Genomic DNA, 17,937 nt, shown 5'->3' with positions numbered 1-17,937 from the left:
CACTTCTAAATCACTCATACCATATTACTAATGAATAGCAAAAGGGCACATAGCATTTTATTCTTTTTTCAATGAGATGGCTTGTAATAGAAGGCCTTTTATCTTTTGTGTTGTGACTGTCACAGGCCCTGTCCTGTAAGGCACTGAATTTCAACTAGCTTCAGCTCTGAGGACTTTAAGTCTGAACAATAAACCCTGAATGAGAAGCAAGAATTTAGGAAGACCAGTCAAATCCTGAAAATTCTTGTCCAGGTACTGAAATAGGTTTCTTTTTCTTGGTGATTTTTCATTTAAACATTAAATACTACTAAATCCACTTAGCTTATGAAAGTTGACAGAGTAACAGCTTGAAACACTATAGCTTCAAGGCACCAGTTCTCCCTGTCATAAGAATATGACATCACTGAGGGGTGAAAGGCCTTTAATTTGCATAAGATAATAGTTATGTTTCTATGCAGCAGCTGTGCTGTCAGTGAAAGATGCCAAATTTATCTCTGGAGTAACCCCATTGATTTTAAATGAGTGACTTTGGGAATAAATTGGCCCACTCAATAAAATTGCAGGTTTGAGACATTGAAATAATTGAGCAAGTTTTCCACTATCATAACATGGTTAAAAAAATTGCAAAACAATTACATGATGTCATGCTTTTATGTACCTGATAAACCACAACTGATTTGCCACAAGGTTTTTCAGTCTTATAGCTAGAGCAAGTATGTAGAACTTACAGACTTTTTTGGGAATATGGGAACATTAAGGGGACACAAGAAACATGAATATGGTATTGTGTCATTAATATCTATTTAGTTTTACAGTAAGTCAAACAATTGGGAGATGTCTCCATCATGTCATTTTCATTACAATTCCTCTTTAGCCAGTAACAATCAGGATACGTTTCTGGTAAGAAACCTGAAGAATTCACCTCCAGACTAAAGACTTCTTGCATGTCTTGCAGGAATTTAATGCTGTCAGCTTGTCAGTGGACTGTTTCAGTTTGGTTATTTGAGGTGAGTTCTCAGTGGACAGGTGTCTGTGGCAGAATACACTTCATTAGTTAACTGCTGATAGTTATAGCAGAGGGACAGGGTAGTGCTTGGGTTAGGGTGACACAGTTTAGTAATATTTGTCTTTATGTTAGGTTTTTCCATCTAATATACAAGGAAGGTGCCAGTAAACTGGAAAATTTTATATGCTAAGGAAAAGTTATTTACACGCATATATATATTATACATGTGTGTGTATAAATAAATGAATTATTCTTTATTGATACATAGGTGATAACTGGTCTTGTTGGGGATTCAGAAAGCTTCTGTAGCCTTTTAGGTTGCTGTAACCATAATTCAAGCGATTACACAGCACAATTAGCAAAGCCTACCCTCACTTTTTTCCCCACTCATTTTGCAGAAGTAATGTCAACAGAAATCCCGAAGTGCTGTTCAGAATGCATCGTGGCTTACTAGCAAAGGAAATACCTTCTGCTACTGATGTCATCATTGCAATCATCTCAAATTCAAGTCTGACTGAACAGGCTCATTATCATTCTCACCATGTCCTCCCTTAGAGCAGTCTCTCCCTCCTCCTCCTGTACAGCGCAAAACAAGAGCCACAGGGTGCTCAGATTAGGGGAAGGAGAGACTCCTAGCACCTCCCCCGAGAAAACTTGCTATATTACTTCCATCTAGTTTCTTCAAACTACGTGCTGCTTTACAGGACCTTGCCCACCACTAAATGAAAGTGTGGATTCCCCAGTACTGATTTCCTGTTCCTGTTTAGGGTTGAACAAAGACTGGGAAAAAGCATGGATTTAGTTTCGCAATGTGGATGTGAAAAGAGTGTGCCAATCTTCACAGTAAGAGTTTCCTGAGAAGAGTCACACATTTTGGACTGCTTTGGGTTTGTTTTTTTTTTTCTTCACCAGGGCAGATTTCTCCTTTTTGGTCTTACGAGGTTAGCTCAGAGCTAACCTTGAGCAACAGATAGAAAAGAAAAACAGAAAAAGGGCAGTTGAGAAAAAAGTACAGGGAAAAAACCAGAGCACAAATTATCACAGGCACCAGCTTTAGATCCCAGCCACATTTCCTGAAAATTTGGAAGGCCTATGGACCTCTGGACTGATTCTGGTATGGGTCTCTGACCATGACATATGAGAATTTGTGGATCTGTCCACTAAACCATCCCCTGTAGATGATCCCCTTCACACAAAGAGTTGATTTCCACTGTGGAAGAGAAGTGGGCAGGACAGGGTTAACCTCACACAGTTTTCCTTCAGGCCCCCAAAGGGGCTGGGGTTTTGTTTTCCTGGCTAAGGGAGGGGAGCTGGGACATGTATTGTAACTGGAACTGGAGACCTTTCTGGTGTTACTAGCCTGTTTGGGGTTTGAGGGAAAGCCTGAAGAATGAGGAAGAGGAGGGAGAATGCAGATCTGGAAAGAAGCAAGTGCCTGGTAATTGCACAAGTGTCCTCCGTTTCCCCGAAGGCCCCAGACAGCTTAGGGCAGCTTCGAGGAGCGTCCAGCCCCCTGCCCCCTCCCTGCAGCTTGGCCACATCTTACAGCCCCGCTGTGCCAGGCATTGCCTCGACGCGAAGTGTCTGTCCCCGTCCACAGTGCGGATCGGGGACAGAAAGGGGTGCAGGGGTCCTCTGGCTTTCGGGGTACCCTGTCCTGGTCCCCAGAGCCTGTGGGGGCTCGGACGATCCCCTGCCCTTCCCCTCCCCCTGCGCTGCAGAGCCTCTGGATGCTGCCGTACTCCTGCCATGTGCTGCCGCCGCCGCTACTGCTGCTCGTAGCTTATTCGAGCGTGTCTCCGGCTGCAAACTCCGCCAAACAAGGCTGCATTCCCCTCCCGGGAAGGATTCCTCGTGAGTACCAGCCGGAGCCTGCCCCCTCCCTAGGCACCCGCCGCTGCCTCTTACAAAGGGACTCGCAGGCTCTCCCCACCCCCTTTTTATGCCAGTGCAGAGAGGGGCTCCGTGAAATCCCTCCAAAGCTATAGGGTGGCTCCCTCCTCCTCCTTCTCTTCTTCCTGCTCCGGCTCTCCCGGGCGAGCCAGGCTGCTGCTGCATTGAGCCGGGGTGGTCCCCGCCTCGCCCCTGCCTCGCCCCAGCCGCGCTGCTGCGGCTCACGCCCCATGGCTGACTTTTGCTACCCCTCTAGTGCCCGGGGCTGAACTGAGGTGCGCTCATTTTTGGGGGATGGCTGAGGCCAGGGAGCTTGTGCACGTGTGGGAGGTGTCTCTGGGGGCGTGGGGGGCTGGACGACTCCCCGATCCTTGCAAGCCTGCGTTCTCTCCAGCCCGGGTCCTCCTCGGGTGGGCGCAGCAGAGGGGCCGCGCTGCAGCGGGGACCCCGCCACCCTGACATCTGCAGGTGGACGGGGCGAAACAGCTGCGGGAGCCTCCCCAGGAGCCAGCAGCACCCTGGACCCGCTGCCTACCTCAGTCTGCTCCGTTCCTGCTCCTCCAGATTCTCTCCTGTCCTCAGTCCATCCCTTATACCCCTGTCTGTGCTGGGGTGCCTGCAAACCCCTCCACTCCACTCCCCTGCCCGCCCCTCCCCACCTTCTTCGATTTATTTGTGTATTTCTTTCCTTGGCAACCACCAGTTTCCCTCTGTCAAACAGCGCAGGCTCCCTATAATTTGAAATTAATTTGTTTGACTGCAGCATCAGACAGGAAGGTTGGGAATTCATTTAATTCTTTTTACTCCCTTTGCAAAAAGGAAGCGATGAAATTTCCAATTGAGACTCCAAGAAAACAGGTGAACTGGGATCCTCAAGGTTGGTGATTCTCTATTACTATCATTACTACTGTGATAACAATTATTATTATTCCTTGTGTCTATTGACTTGTAGGAGACTATGTGACTCCAAATGGGAGGAGGTGTTGGATGTTTGTCTGCTTCCCATGAGCACTGCTCAGTCTTTCTTGCTCAATCCTGTAGCAGTGCATTAGAAAATGCTTCTGAGATGTGGGGTTGGGTGGCTGCATGGCTAAAACCTCTTCTAGGTATAAGTTTTACAGTTTTATATTTGATATCTCTCTTGCATCCCCCCTCTCCCTTTTTCTTGAGTAATTTCAAGGCAAACTTGGCTGGCATGACAGTGATCTCTGGCTCACAGCATTGTTTGTTTTATCAGTGGCTCCTTTGTTGTTTCTAGTGATCATTGTCTCTGCTAAATGGGTGGTACAGGAGTGGACACAGATGTGAGTGCTTGTTCAGGGCTCCTCAATGGCACATGTTTGTTGGCAGGAGAAGAATGTTGCAGCAATATCACTTTTAGTGTGGACAGACCTTTAGTCTGGATGGCATGAAATTACACATTAAATAAGGGAGCCCAAAGGGACCTTTACACTCTTTACTGTGTCCTATTAACAACTGATCAGCCCAAGTGGATAGTTTGATTAACTGCATAGGTACATTTGGACTCAGTCTTAGGGAATGTGTTTGTGTGATGGTGGAATGAGATTTTTCGCCAGTGCGGTGGTTTTCAATAAGATGATCCAAGTAGTATTTAAAAATAAACCATAGTCAAATACTCTCCTTGCCTGACATGGGGAGGAGGTTCATCTGCATCCTACAGAAGTGACTGAAAAAACTCTATTGGTAATTTGTACACTGGTGTGTCATATTTCTGTGCATTGGTACCGGAGCAGAACAACTTGAAGCTGTTGCTCAGGTTTGCAGCAGAACTGCTGGCAGCCAGTTGCTGTACAGCAGTGCTTGCAGGAATTATGAAGCGATAACATGGGCTTTGATTATTCCTCTATTCCACAGGTTTGGTTTTAGTGGTCAATTTGCCTGTCATCCTCCATGACCTCACATTTACAAAATGAAACATTAGAAATTGTTTCTCATGTTATAGAAGGAATACAGCAGAACAATCTGCTGTACACACATTTCAGGTTTAGTTTAAGCCTTAGAACATCATTAATTAGGTGAAGGCTGAAATTGACACATCAGCCTCCTCCGCCCCATCTTTCTAATGAACACATGGGTAGTAGTGCTAACAGAGATTTGATTATTTAAATAACAATATATTCCTTATCCTAGGGTTCAAGTCCTTTGTGGTGAAAACTTGGTCTACCCAGGTGTTTTTCTAAATGTGTGTTTGCCGCAGCTTAATTTAAATCCATTTTATGAATTGCAAAATATCTTTTAATGCAAAAGTCTCTCTCCTTCTTTTCTCTGACAAGGCACATAGGAGGATGTATGATGGCATTCTGTGTGCAGCTCCTTTGCTTGGCAATCAGCTTTAAAGCATATGGATCCAGCAGGTGGTTGGCCGCAATTTACTGATGTGATAACACCATAGTACTGTAGCAGTTAAAAGACCCCAAACCCAGCAGGTTTCCTCTCTGCCTGCTAAAAACTTCAGAATCCTACCAGTTATTTCCCCTCAGTATACTGACTTTGTTAGGTAGACAGAAAGGATGCTGATGTATCGCCGAGAAGGAAGAAAAAAAAATATTTTCTAATTGTCCTAGAGACTCAGAAAATAGATAAAATTTGGTGTAATGGAAAAAAGGCAATTTGGAAAGGAAAGCTGTCAAAGTCCCAATCCTTTAACCAACAGAGGAAGTAGTGCAGTGAAATTGTACTCACATAGTCCCACTGAAGAATTATGAGTCTAGAAGACAAAGTAGATCAGAGTTATGTTATTTTTGAAACAAAAATGTATTTATGTAGATATAAATGTTAGTAATGATCTGTGTGAAATAACTAAAAACTCTAAAATGAATTGGATTTACAATCACGTATATAGTCTGTTCTCTGCACGTACAAGAATGATGTTATGTTTTGCATCCTATGTGTTGCCTCTGGAATTAAGAGCTTAGGAGCTTTTCTCAGTTACAACAATCAATGTGTAGAAAGTTGGCAGTGAAGGGATGCAAAGGGTCCTAAGTATTAGAGCACAGCTCATGTCCAGTTAGCATTCGCACTCTAAAACCAGGCTCATTTCAGAGTGTATTTTATGACTGGTTGTCAGTCAGAGAACATGCAGGTTCCATACTTTTGTCTAGTAGGAATTGTGATGACTTGTGCTAACAGTGTTTGGATTAGATCAACTGATGCTCCTGGCAAGCAAGCTAGCAGCCCAAGGACATAAGTGAGAGCTATGGCATTTCAAAGGCTGTTTAGACCTGATTACTCCAGGCAATATTTTCTAGAAACTATACACATTTCTAAAGGTTGGGACCCTTTTTTTGGAGATATAGCTGGCTTGGAATTGATGATATTGCTGGTTTGAACCCAGGTCAGAATGATAGTCATTGAAATGAATTAATGCTCAACTCCATAATGCTGGCTAAACTAAAAATATTTACATAGATAGATAGATAGATTAGGGGTTGCTGGTGACTGTCTTCTGGCACAGAACTGGTAATCTCAGTTTGCATCAGCAAAGATCAATATACCGTAGAAAGACTTTGTGGAGAGAAGGTATTTAAAAGAATATCATTGACATGAAGAAGGGTCTGACAGACAGGTGATGGGAGACTGATTTCTTAGCCATTAAACTGGTCCAAGCAGGGCTTGGAGATGGAACTGTGACTTTATCATGTTGTGTATTATCTTCATGTGTCTTGGGCATAAAGTATATCTCTGTGTTACATGGAAATGCTGAGTGTGTTTTCTAGATAAAGCAAATATTTCATGAATCTGGAAGCGTTAAGTCCGGATTCCGACAGTGAAGTTCCCATACTACATCGGGCAATCAAACAATATGAAGCCCTCAACAAACAGATCAAACTAAATCAAAAAAATCATTGGGACTTGGCCTTAACAATCCAATGTGAAATATGCCCTAGAATTTGATATATATTGATTAAAACCCATGTAATTTATATTCAGTGAATGAATAGGGTTAGAAATGACTAAAAAAACCCCAAGCAGGTACTTGAAGAATGTTTTAGGGAGCACTGGACATGTTGAGTAGGAGTAAAAGATATCACAGTACCTGGCCTCACATTTAAAAAAAAACAAGCTTGCTATTTTGTGTTACTGGTGGAATAATTTGATCTGTCAATCTCTTATTGTCGCTTCTCACATTTGCTGCAAATCTCATCTATACTTTCCAGAATATAAGATTGGATTTTTAGCAGCATATGAAGACTTCAATTCTCATACTTGTTTCATATCTCTTTCTTGCAGTCCTCCTGCTGTTTGTTACACCCACCTGTTTTCTGTGCTTGAATTAGCTCATGTCTTCGCACATGTATTTTTATATAGTACCTAAACCAGAGTGTGTCCCTCATCCTGTCTGAGACATCTGGATGTTACAGAAATATAATTTTTTTTCCTGAAAATTATCTGCTTAAAATTGGTGTTTCTTTGTAGGAAAAAAAATAGATGCGACAGTTTCAAATATGCTTAGAAATTATCCCCAAGTGTGACTATCTTTCAGGGTGAGGGTGAGATGTCTTTTTCAAGGGAAGGTTGTCTTGTGATGCTCGTAGCAGGGAGCAAATGGAATTCAGTCTTGTTTGTTCCTTTGTGCCTGCAGTTTCTGCTGTCATTGTAGTGATGTGGATTGTCAGAGCTTTTTGGATATCCAGCTCAATGTTTACCTCAACACTAAAGTTTTGGAACTCTGCATTTAACTTCCTGCATCCTTTCACAAATGCACTGTTTGCAGTTTAATCTCTAAAATAATGTATTTATTACCATCCTTACATTTAACATGGGAGTTAATGGTCTGTGGGAAATTCAAACTGTGATTGAGAGTCTGGAGTTCCTCTTCAAATTTTGCTGCTGACTTGCTGTTTAACCTTCAGGAAGCCACTTACCCTTTCTTGTCTTCCCTTTTTCCTAGACTGGAAAACAGGAATATTAATACTTCCCTAATGCACAAGGGTGTTGTGAAATATAATTAACTTGTTTAGAGCAATCTAAAATCTGCTATTGAAAGAAGAGCTTATGCATTGCAATTAAATGCTAAAACAATTAGGAGGGAGCAAAACAGCCTGTCATCATACACAGATCACATCAATTAAGAAATAAGGTTGTCTCTGCACTTTACAACAAGAGGAAACTAGTATTATTTATGCTTCTTTACAGACACTGAACAGTCAGTAGAGTTTCTCATTAGAAGTATCTAAACACCTTTGATATTCCCCAGCTGCTGCTTCAGAGAAGCTCAAATCTTCCATAGGTCCTTTGTCACTGACCTTGGGATTTCTCAGATCTGAGACACCTCAAGCAGCACTGGATACCTATGTGTGGGACAATGAGCTGAGTCTCAGATGCCTTCATGCAGGTATCAGGATTGGACCATCCCTTGATGGCTGTTTGAAAAATTTTCAACATCCATACTCAGTACAAATTAAATTGATGCTGCTGGTGAAGTGTTACAAATTGCTGCAGTACCTGCTTCTTCTGTTCTTTTGTTTGAAGACACCAATGCAGAAGGTAAACTTGATTAGTAAGGCACAGATGAGTCGAATAAAGGTGTTTGTTTCTGTCCTCTGTTTTCAAGGAGATATGTAAAAAGGAGTAGAATGCAACTGTGAGACAGTATCTTTCTGCACTAGCAAGTTGGTTGTTACTAGCTCAGTAGATGAAGACTGTTTTGGGAAGATGTAATGTGTGAAAAAGTAGGTGTGATCCCTGCCAATGACCCATGGTCAGAGGGTACTGACCCTGTGCTAATTGTGCCACGAAGTCATATTGGCTACTTACCCACCCATCTGATAGACTGGGACTCTGCTGTGCCTAGTAAATATGGATTGTAGAACACTGCAGGGAGTTTATTTAAATAAGATATCTGAAGGAGGATATAAACCGGACAAACAGGAGGACACTCCTGGAAATGCAAGGTGTAGGCACAATAGTGCCAAATGCACTAAGGTGGAAAATTTGAAGAGTTTGGAAAACAAATAGAAGAGAATGAAAATATCTTCTTAACTGAAGACTATGTGGAGCCTGCAGAGAAGACGGATGAGGACTGTGGACACCAGTGTGGTAAAAGATAGAAAGATACAATTGAATTAGGAGGAGAGAAAGAAAGATGGCAGACAGCTATTAGTTTTGTCATTGTTGTTTTTAGGATGCCCTGGTAATGGTAAAATGAAGGATTCAGAAAAGTAAAATTAGTAGTAAGAAAGTGGCCGAGCAAAAGACTTGACAGTAGCTTTCTTAGAGTAGTGAAGGAAGACTGAGCTCTAGTCAAGGTAAGAAATATGGAGGGTAGGGTATCATTAAGATGTCATCTGTAGTGTGAGGAAAAGGGAATGAAAAAATCAAAGGCAGTAGGAAGCTGTAAGTCGAAGATAGAAAGAGCAATAGAATTGTCATCAGTGGGAGAGGTTAGGACAGGATTATGATTTCAGTGAAGAATACCAATGCTCTTTTTTGCTGTGTATGTACAAGAGTAATCCGTTAATGGCTTTTGGACAGAAAAATCCCTTGGGCAACTCTTGAAAAAACTGATGCTACCTGAAGTGATGGAGTTTGCTCTTGGGATGAAGATATATGATACCAGTTGTAATTGGGCAGGCTTTGGTTCAGCTTTTGGCATTTATGTGGATTTATGTAGCTAGTGTGTGGACTATATCAGCTTCAGACAGAAGAGTGCATATAGATGGCGATAGAGTTTAATTCTTACCCTCTTTATTTAATCCAGAGCTGGGACTTTTACCACTCACTTCAGTGAGAGCAAAATGCAATTTTTCATTTTTAAAGAACTGTGTTGTTGCCACAGGCTACTAAGTTAAGTAAGGGAGTGCCTGGAATTACTGGGAAAAGAGAGGCCCTAGATTTTGTGCTCTAAATAGGGTAAGCAGCTGGAGTGCAGAAATGGGAAGGGAAAAATGAGGAAGTCGATATAAGAAAGGGATAAGCAACACACTAGTATTCAAGGTAGATTATTAAAGACCTCAGTGTGACGCAAGCGCCTAACCTTTATTTTATAATAATCTCAGTGTAATAGCAAAGTCCAAAGCAGAGAATATGAATGCTGAACAGTTGTCTGAAGTTGTAGAAGTTTTATGTAAAAGAAGTGACATTCAACAAAAGGCTAAATAATACCTTTTAAAATAACTTTTTCATAGGACTATCTCTAGTCTTTGTTTTCTGTAGGAGTTAACATCCTGGGACCTGGCCTTTGTCAAGCATAGGCTGCTTATATCCCAGTTCCCGAGACATTGGTTATACCAATGTCTGTTTTTTGTCTATAATGTAACGGGAAACCTGCTCTAAGATGAACCAGCTGGCTTTCATACATGATGTGCCATGCACTTCTCACTGGTTACCCCAATGAGATAAAATAACAGGTGAGAACAGCATATATCCTACACCCTTGTACTTCCATGTGGTAGTTCCAATCCTTTTTAGTCCACGGACGACTATTATTCTCCAAGCATACTTTCTGGGCTGCTTTTCTCACAATCAAATATCAACTCAGAGTATTTAAACAAATATATACTTCAAAATTGAAGTATGTATCTCTTACCTTACTTATCTATATGTTAATGAGTCACAGAATTTAGGGACTGTTTCCTTGGTTGGGGAATGCTGAAACCAAGAATTCAGATTTCATCTTTTTCTTTAAATGCTAATCAATCCATATGCTATTACAAATCTTACTGTTGGCAAAATCTCTCAAGTATATGTGTTAATATGTGTTATCTAGTTGTCCTAAAATATGATGAGCATAGGAGAACATTGGTGCAATTTTGAGGTTAGGGTAGAAATTTGAATGTGGGGATATCATGGTGTTGGAAGTTGAAAGGAAGGTTAGTAGGGTGATAGAATATGTTATTGAAACCTATCTGGGGGAATAAAAAGGTGGAAGAGGATGCACAAGCCTGACTTAATTTTATTTTTCTGCTTTTAAAATGGAAAGGGAACATCCTGCTGGAAACTGGAGTTGTGACAAGAGGTGTGAGATACAGCATATATGAAAGGGCTTGAAACATGCGGCACTTAGGATCTGGAGTACTGAATAGGAGTAGTAAACAGTGGCAAAATCTGGGTGTGGTTCAATTTCTTTTTTGAAATCCAGACATATTTAGCTCTAGCATTTTGTGAGAGTTTGCTATTTGATATTTTAGAAGGTATTTGAAAAGATATAAAGACCTAACAAAGAGAGACAAAATAAGTTGCTTCAGGAAATATGGATTACAAAAGAGTGGGTACAAAGTGTGACAGGGTCAAATCTGCTGAGAGAAGTGCAGAAAATGCAGAATAAACACAGTGTACCTGTGGTAAGTCTGAAAATGCTGTGAAAAGAAAATAAATGTATGGACATAAAGATGAGTTTTTCTGCCTTCAACTAGAATTCACTGTTTTCAAGCACATGTTGTTATTTCTGACTTTTAGAAGTAAGCATATATCATAGTTCATATTTTAAAAATCCCTGAAATATCTTTGTGTTCTCTATTGGTGCCACAGGCATGTGTCAAGCTCTTCTTCTGTGACCCAAACTAAATCACATTATAAATAATCTCATGGACATATTACAAAATATTTTTAGCTCATGAATTAAGTATCTATCGTAAATAAACAGATGATGATCTGTTTATTTGACTAGTCTTTCATTGGAGAAACACGCTTAATGTTTCTTCCTTTTGTTCCTCTATTTTGCGCCAAAATGGATGCATTTAATAGAGCTTTAAATTGCCTCAGTTCTTTTTCTGGTAATCTGTGTATTATGCAGGACTGTTTAATACTTTTTTTGCTGAAGACAATAGACTGTTTTGCTGGCAGAGGATGACAAAAGACAACACCCTAAAAAGTCTTCTTAGAAAGCAATGCAAGTTATTATAATTTCACTGTCCTACAGGATAATCACAGTGCCTTAAACACCACGCTTAGAGTACCTAGGTTTGTTAGAGCCATATGTTCATATCTCAGCAGGATTGACTTATCTTTTCTTCCCTAGGAAGAAAAAACAACATACCACTGACTTTACTGGATGAGGATTTTGGATTTTGGCACCTTAAACTTGTGCCACTGAGTTTTTGAAGATTCAGTGATCTGTTGTCGAAGAGTGTTTGAATGATTTCTTGATACTGCAATATAATAATATTAGTGTGATTTGAAAACAGAAAATACACACTAACAGCTTGTCCAGGGCTTTTAACCTCTCAGATTTCAGCTTTTCATCTTAGAGAAACAAAAGACAGTCACTAACTGCTGTGTGTGAAAGACCTCATTGATGAAAGAATTATGAAAGAAATGGTACTGCAGAAGCTCCCAGCTGAAATGCAGGAAGCAGCAGGAACATCTCAAAGATGCTATTCTAGGTTAACAGAGATCTATCACTGATTACTTAAATGTTAACATTGCTAAGTTTGGATTGGACAAGAAAGCACTGGGCAGAGGGGCCTTCAGAGTAACCTCTTCATGATCCTACAGCCTAATTTGTCTTCACAGGAAATAGAGTCTGTTTATTGGGTTACAATGACATATTGACATGTAACTTTGCAACCTGACTTTCTCATTGCTACCAGACTTTTTTTTTTGTTGATTCAGTTTTCTAAAAATAGGCATCTGCTGATATTTAAGGCGCTTTAAGGTCGCTGACATAGTTGTATAGGCCTGGTATATATGATAATAGACCTAAGGGAGACTTCTGCCCTTCTGGAGCCCAGCTTAAGGCCAGTTAGGTTATCCCATAACCTCTCACTTTGTTGTGGTGTGGGCAACTGAATTACACCATTTGAGTGTGACTTAGTTGGAGAACAAAACAGCTAAATATAAGTAGGTATGTGAAATTCTAGGGTATTCTAAGTTTCTAAGGACCTTCTATGGTTTAGGGAGCTATAGGCAAATGTGCTTATTGGAGCCAGGAAAATTTTCAGTTAATGTCTGGTTTAGGGTCAGCAGATTCTCTCTAGGCTGCACTGATTGATTTGACCACATCTGTATTGACAGATTAATGGGATGTAATCCAAGTTACAGCCAAGCAGAGACAAGGGTTCCTTCTGCTGACTTCCACAATGAAAGTGTAAAAGAAAAATGTGTTCATTATAAAGAATTTAGAATAAGAGGATATAAAAATGCCAATGCTGAATAAATGTGTTTCAAACAGCAACTTTTTATTCCTTGTGAAAAATATTTTCTGCACAGATTAATTTTGTCCTACCTGTTTTTATGTATTCTTCATCCTGTTCCAGAATAGGTTTTTAAAGTATTGGGAAGCTTGCATTCACTTTAACTAAGAGTATTAATGTGTATAAGAACTTAAGACCACAAAATAGATTGTATCCTCAGGTTATGCAAATAGTATAGCTTCAGTGAACTAAGATTTCTGACCATTGCCACATGGAAAGATCCACTTTTATTGCTGTTGCACAGAAAATTTGGGAAATTATCACTTAATTGAAATGCTAATGAGATTTGCTTGAATTTGAAGTATTTTTCTATAGATCCTAATCAGTAGTCAGACTGGGGGACACTCCACTAGCCTGATGTCCAGTCAATGGTGCTGCTAAAGTCCCCTTCTCATGACTGAGATGATCAATAAATTCCTTCACTCCGCTGTAAGGCTGTACCTCTGGCAGACAGCCAGCATCAATCATATTTCAATGTAGATTAGATAGCTTCCTTCTAGGAAGGCCAGCACCAATCTTTGCTTTGTTGTCTCTGTCACTTGATTGTTTTACCACTAGTTTCTTTCAATAAGAAAGTCCATCCCTTTGTACACAGGCTTTCTTATGCTAAATTCCAAGACTGAGGTTTCCTTGACTATTTGGTCTGGCCATGACACCGTTGGCTGAATTTCTTTTCTGAATCTGTGAGATAGAATATTTAGAAGATCCAAGCAAAATCCCTGACCCTAGATCATCCTGTGAGTATTTGAAGAGGACCATACTGAAAACCAGTGGTGGGATATTCAGACTCTTCCTAAATGTTGCTGGAATCCTGGGACACTTCTACTGAGGAAAACTAAACAACTTGTTTCATACGGAGCACATGATGTAATGAAAAATTTTGGTATTGTCTGTAAAAAGAAGATTATGGATAAATAGCAGCATCACTATTCAATCTGTCTGTTGTTCACTGAAGGGTGAAATCTGCAGAGAGCCAGAGAGAAGCTGTTTATCCCTTGCTGCTTGTACCGTACTGACAAAAAATCAGTTTTTCTATATGTTACCTAATGAGGAAAAACAACGGTATGGTCATTTCTTTTGACAGGAACTCTTTTTCATAAAGTCATCTCTCCACCTCAAGATCTTGAGCCAAAAGCACTTGCTTCCTGTTTGGCAGAGCAGAGACCTGCATGAACTAGAACTCTCAATTTTAGCAGGAGCAAGAATTACCAATCTATTTCTAGGGAAACAGGTTTTAGCGTGATCTATTGGTTTTAGTCTTATTTCAGGAAGAGAAAGGTGAGAATTTTTCATGGGTTTCTCTGTATTCAGTTTCTCTATAAATAGCCTCATAAAGCTGATAGTAGCTCTGCTGCCAATGAGTGTGTTGGAACAAACACAGTCACCAATCTTGAAGCAGGAGGGTTCCGTATTTGGGACTTGCCCCTGTCAATCACTTCTAATCTCCCCTCAGTACTTCCTGCTTCTCACTGTAATGCTCTTGTGCTCAATTTTTCATTCTCCTGAAGTTCATTGATGAGTCCTGTCACACATGCACATGGACTCAGGTGTCTGGGGCTATGGGAAGGGTACTGCTGAGAAGAGGAACTGAACATGGAGTTAGGGGTGTGCTACCTCCCATGCTGCCAGCACGGTTGGAAAGAAGTGAGGGACAAGAGCAGATGGATGGATTTGGAGGAGGGCAGGGTAGAAGAGAGGTCAGGAGAGAGAGAAGGCAAAAACAAAGGAAACAAAATCCAAACTGCCCTCCAGCAGTGAGTGTACAATCTCACTCCAGCACAAGACAAACCTCTATCAAGTATTCGTCTGGACTTGGCAGCTCTGTAAGTAGTGCTACAAATGGTGTCAGCAGCAGTGCATCTTCCTGCAAATGCCAGTGTTAGCTAAGAACCCCTCTGAGGACTGCTGTCCTGAAGCCAAATGAGAAAAAAACCCTGATGCTTTCAGCTATTCCTGGAGTTCATGTCCTGCCTTAGCACATCCATTCTTTTGACCAGTGAGCTGTCACGTATGCATTAGAATAGTGCAGTGCCTGGGAGAGGGAGGAGGGAGGGGAAAGTATACCAGCATCCCATGACCATGGCTTTTGCAGATTTTTTTTTAATGTCAGTGGATAAGTCCTGGCAGATACCTGCTCAAGCCAGCCTTGGGCTTCCTGTTGTTTCCCTGACATTTGCATAGCCTCAGCAGCAGGAGCTCTAAGGCTGTGTTTGCAGAGGGTAACTCGGGCAGTCCCTTTTAAGCTCTTGAGCACGCTCAGACTGCAGTTCTGACAGAGGAGAGGCTGGTTCAGAATCTGAAAGTTCTTGTGAATAATCATCTAGAGCAGCTTACACATGGTTATCATATTTTTCCATTATAATCAACAAAATAAAGAATCTGGTTTATGGCTGTCTATTAATTTTGTAACAGAACGGCATTCTGTAATGTACAGTGGGAAAGAGCATATCCCCTGAAAGAACTTGAAAATTTGCTAATACATTGATGAAAAGTCGTTGTACCTTCTTGATTCACATATGAAAAAGAGCTTGTTTAATCAGCTTTTGAAATTACTCTTGAATTTAATTAATTTGCTAAGTTCTCTGTGGCAGTGTTTACATGAGACAAACTGCACAAATACAGTGTTGTTTCTTTTCAGTGTCACAGGGGTTTACCTATTATTTGTGAATTGCTATGAGATTTGGCACAACTGATACAAAAAGGAATCTTGAGGTGTGATTGACTTCTTACATTGAAGGGGAGGAGAAGGATTTCAAGAGTATTTTCCTCCTAGGATAATCTAGTTGAGACTAGATTGTCAAGATGAATGATTTTTATTATTTTTTTTAAATATACTTTTAACATTTTAGTAGTTGGGATTTTTTTAAACAGATTCTGGATGCTGAGTGCAAAAACATTAGTCTGTTTTTCTATGTTACTCTTCACTGGTAGCTTTTCTTCTTGGATTCACAGGGATATGCAGGACATGAATAACACTGACAATTTCTGGAAGATGATTTTATGCTCTGTTCTTAGATACTTCCAATAAGGGACATTTCAATATATTGATGGCTGTTCCCATGCTTAGCTCTCCTTGTAGCTAGACTTTTTCCTAATATATATTCCTCTACTTCCTTGGTACAGATAAATCAGTTATTTCCTGCGCTGTTCTTAAGAGATCTAGGAAAGAATTCATCACTCTCTTTAGTTACTCAGTGTCTTATTTTTATTTTTGAGATTACATTTCACCTTTTTACATATAATCTAAACAGCGTTTTCATTTATGTTAAGCAAATACTTTGGCAGCTGCAATGGAAATTGATGTGGGATGTTGAAAAGATGACTGTGTTGACTATTAATAAGGACAAATACAAAAACTAATTTAGGAACAAACCTATTGGCATAGTGAGACTTTCTGGGGTTTATATGGTTAAGGACACAGATTTTAGCCCTTCAGACTTCTTGTTTTCCTAGGCCACCACTGTGAGTTTTCCCTTTCCCTGTTTTGAAAGTGCCTGTGAGATGCTTGAACTGCCATTCTTCTGTGCTTTAAAACATTCACAATTAGAAATGACACTGTCTTTCAGAAATAGAATAAGCATGAAAATGGTATTCAGACCCTCCTCTCTCACTACACTTTCTTGACTAAAATTAAATTTGCTGATACATACATTTTCTATTTCTTTAGGGACAGCAGGTTCAGAATTGCTAAATTATAGAATAGCAGAGTTTTACAACAGCCTCACAAAGCAGAGGGACATGGCATAGCTCAGGGGAATGATAATTGCATAGACTTTTAAATCTTTTGCATACTTCTTAAACTGATTACTACTAGATTAATAAGTAGTCCAACCTGTCAGGTTTACCCAGCACCCAATTTCAAGCCATTTAACATCTACAAGAAGACTGAGGTTTTCTTATACTTAGGATTGTCAGAGGCATCACGTTGTATTGGTACTTCATTAGTAACATATGCATGGACTTCCTGCCAGCATGAAAAATTTAATCAATTTGACATTTAGCTTTATGTGAAAATGTATTCTGCTGGCATCCATTTTTCTTAAATGTGTGTAGAAAGTGAGTGAAATAAAATGATTATGTTTGAGAAGGGAAAACTAGAATGAAAGGTGATAAAAAGTAAAAAAATCAAATCCACTCAACAAGACAAATGAATGTTTTTCTTCCAAATTGACCCAACTCCAGTAGAGAGTGACAAAAAAGCATTATTGTTGGAAGGATGTTTGCTCCCTTTGTAGCTAACTCCTGTTCATCATTGTACTTTAAATCCTGATCTATACATTGATATTCTTAGTGCTTGGACTGATGATTTTTTCACAAAATCCATATGCAAGTAACTGGTGGGACTCAGAGGAAAGGCTTTGCTTAACAATACAATCTGAGTTGTGTCCTCATTTTTATTGCACCTCTGCAAACTCTCTGTGGTGGGTTGACCTTGGCTGGCTACCACATGCCCACCCAGCCACTCTCACCCCTCCTCCTCAGAGATGAAGCCAGGGAGACCAGTTAGAGATTGCCATCACAGGCAAATAAGACTTGACTTGGGGAAAGTTTATTTGATTTACAGCTAATTAAAAGAGATTTGGGTGGTAAGAAATAAAGACAAAGGTTAAAATACCTTCCCCTGCTTTACTTTTTCCTAGCAACTTTATTGCTTTATTCCTGACTCTTCTTCATCCTCCACACCTCACATGGTGCAGGGGGGATAGCAAGTGGGGGGTTTTGGTGGGTCTAGCTCCTCTAGATTGCACCTTTCTCCTTATACTTTTTACTTACTCCTGCATGAGTCTATACTATGGGGCTGCAGTCCTTTAGGATAAACCTCCTCCAGAATGGTCTCTCCACAGGTAGGAAATAATCAACCTGCCCTGAGCTGGGATCCTCCAC

General features: G+C 40.4%; 1 protein-coding gene across 2 annotated transcripts in view; it reads left to right on the top strand.

Annotated features, from left to right (window-relative positions):
• Positions 1 to 2,429: 2,429 nt before the first annotated feature.
• KCNK10 (potassium two pore domain channel subfamily K member 10) overlaps positions 2,430 to 17,937 on the top strand; it is a 57,431-nt gene continuing 41,923 nt past the window's right edge. The window contains exons 1-2 of one of the 2 annotated variants that reach the window (XM_038139588.1): positions 2,430 to 2,860; positions 3,719 to 3,776. In XM_038139588.1, the coding sequence (XP_037995516.1) occupies positions 3,725 to 3,776 (52 nt within the window). In that variant the 5' untranslated portion in view covers positions 2,430 to 2,860; positions 3,719 to 3,724. Of the gene's footprint in view, positions 2,861 to 3,300; positions 3,368 to 3,718; positions 3,777 to 17,937 lie in introns of those variants that run through there. The other variant, XM_038139589.1, reaches the window with a different exon arrangement.

The sequence above is a fragment of the Motacilla alba genome, chromosome 5, assembly GCF_015832195.1.
Source record: "Motacilla alba alba isolate MOTALB_02 chromosome 5, Motacilla_alba_V1.0_pri, whole genome shotgun sequence".
In the NCBI taxonomy this organism is placed as follows: domain Eukaryota; kingdom Metazoa; phylum Chordata; class Aves; order Passeriformes; family Motacillidae; genus Motacilla; species Motacilla alba.
Note: the sequence above shows the minus strand (reverse complement) of the source record. Positions and strands in the feature narration are given on the sequence as shown.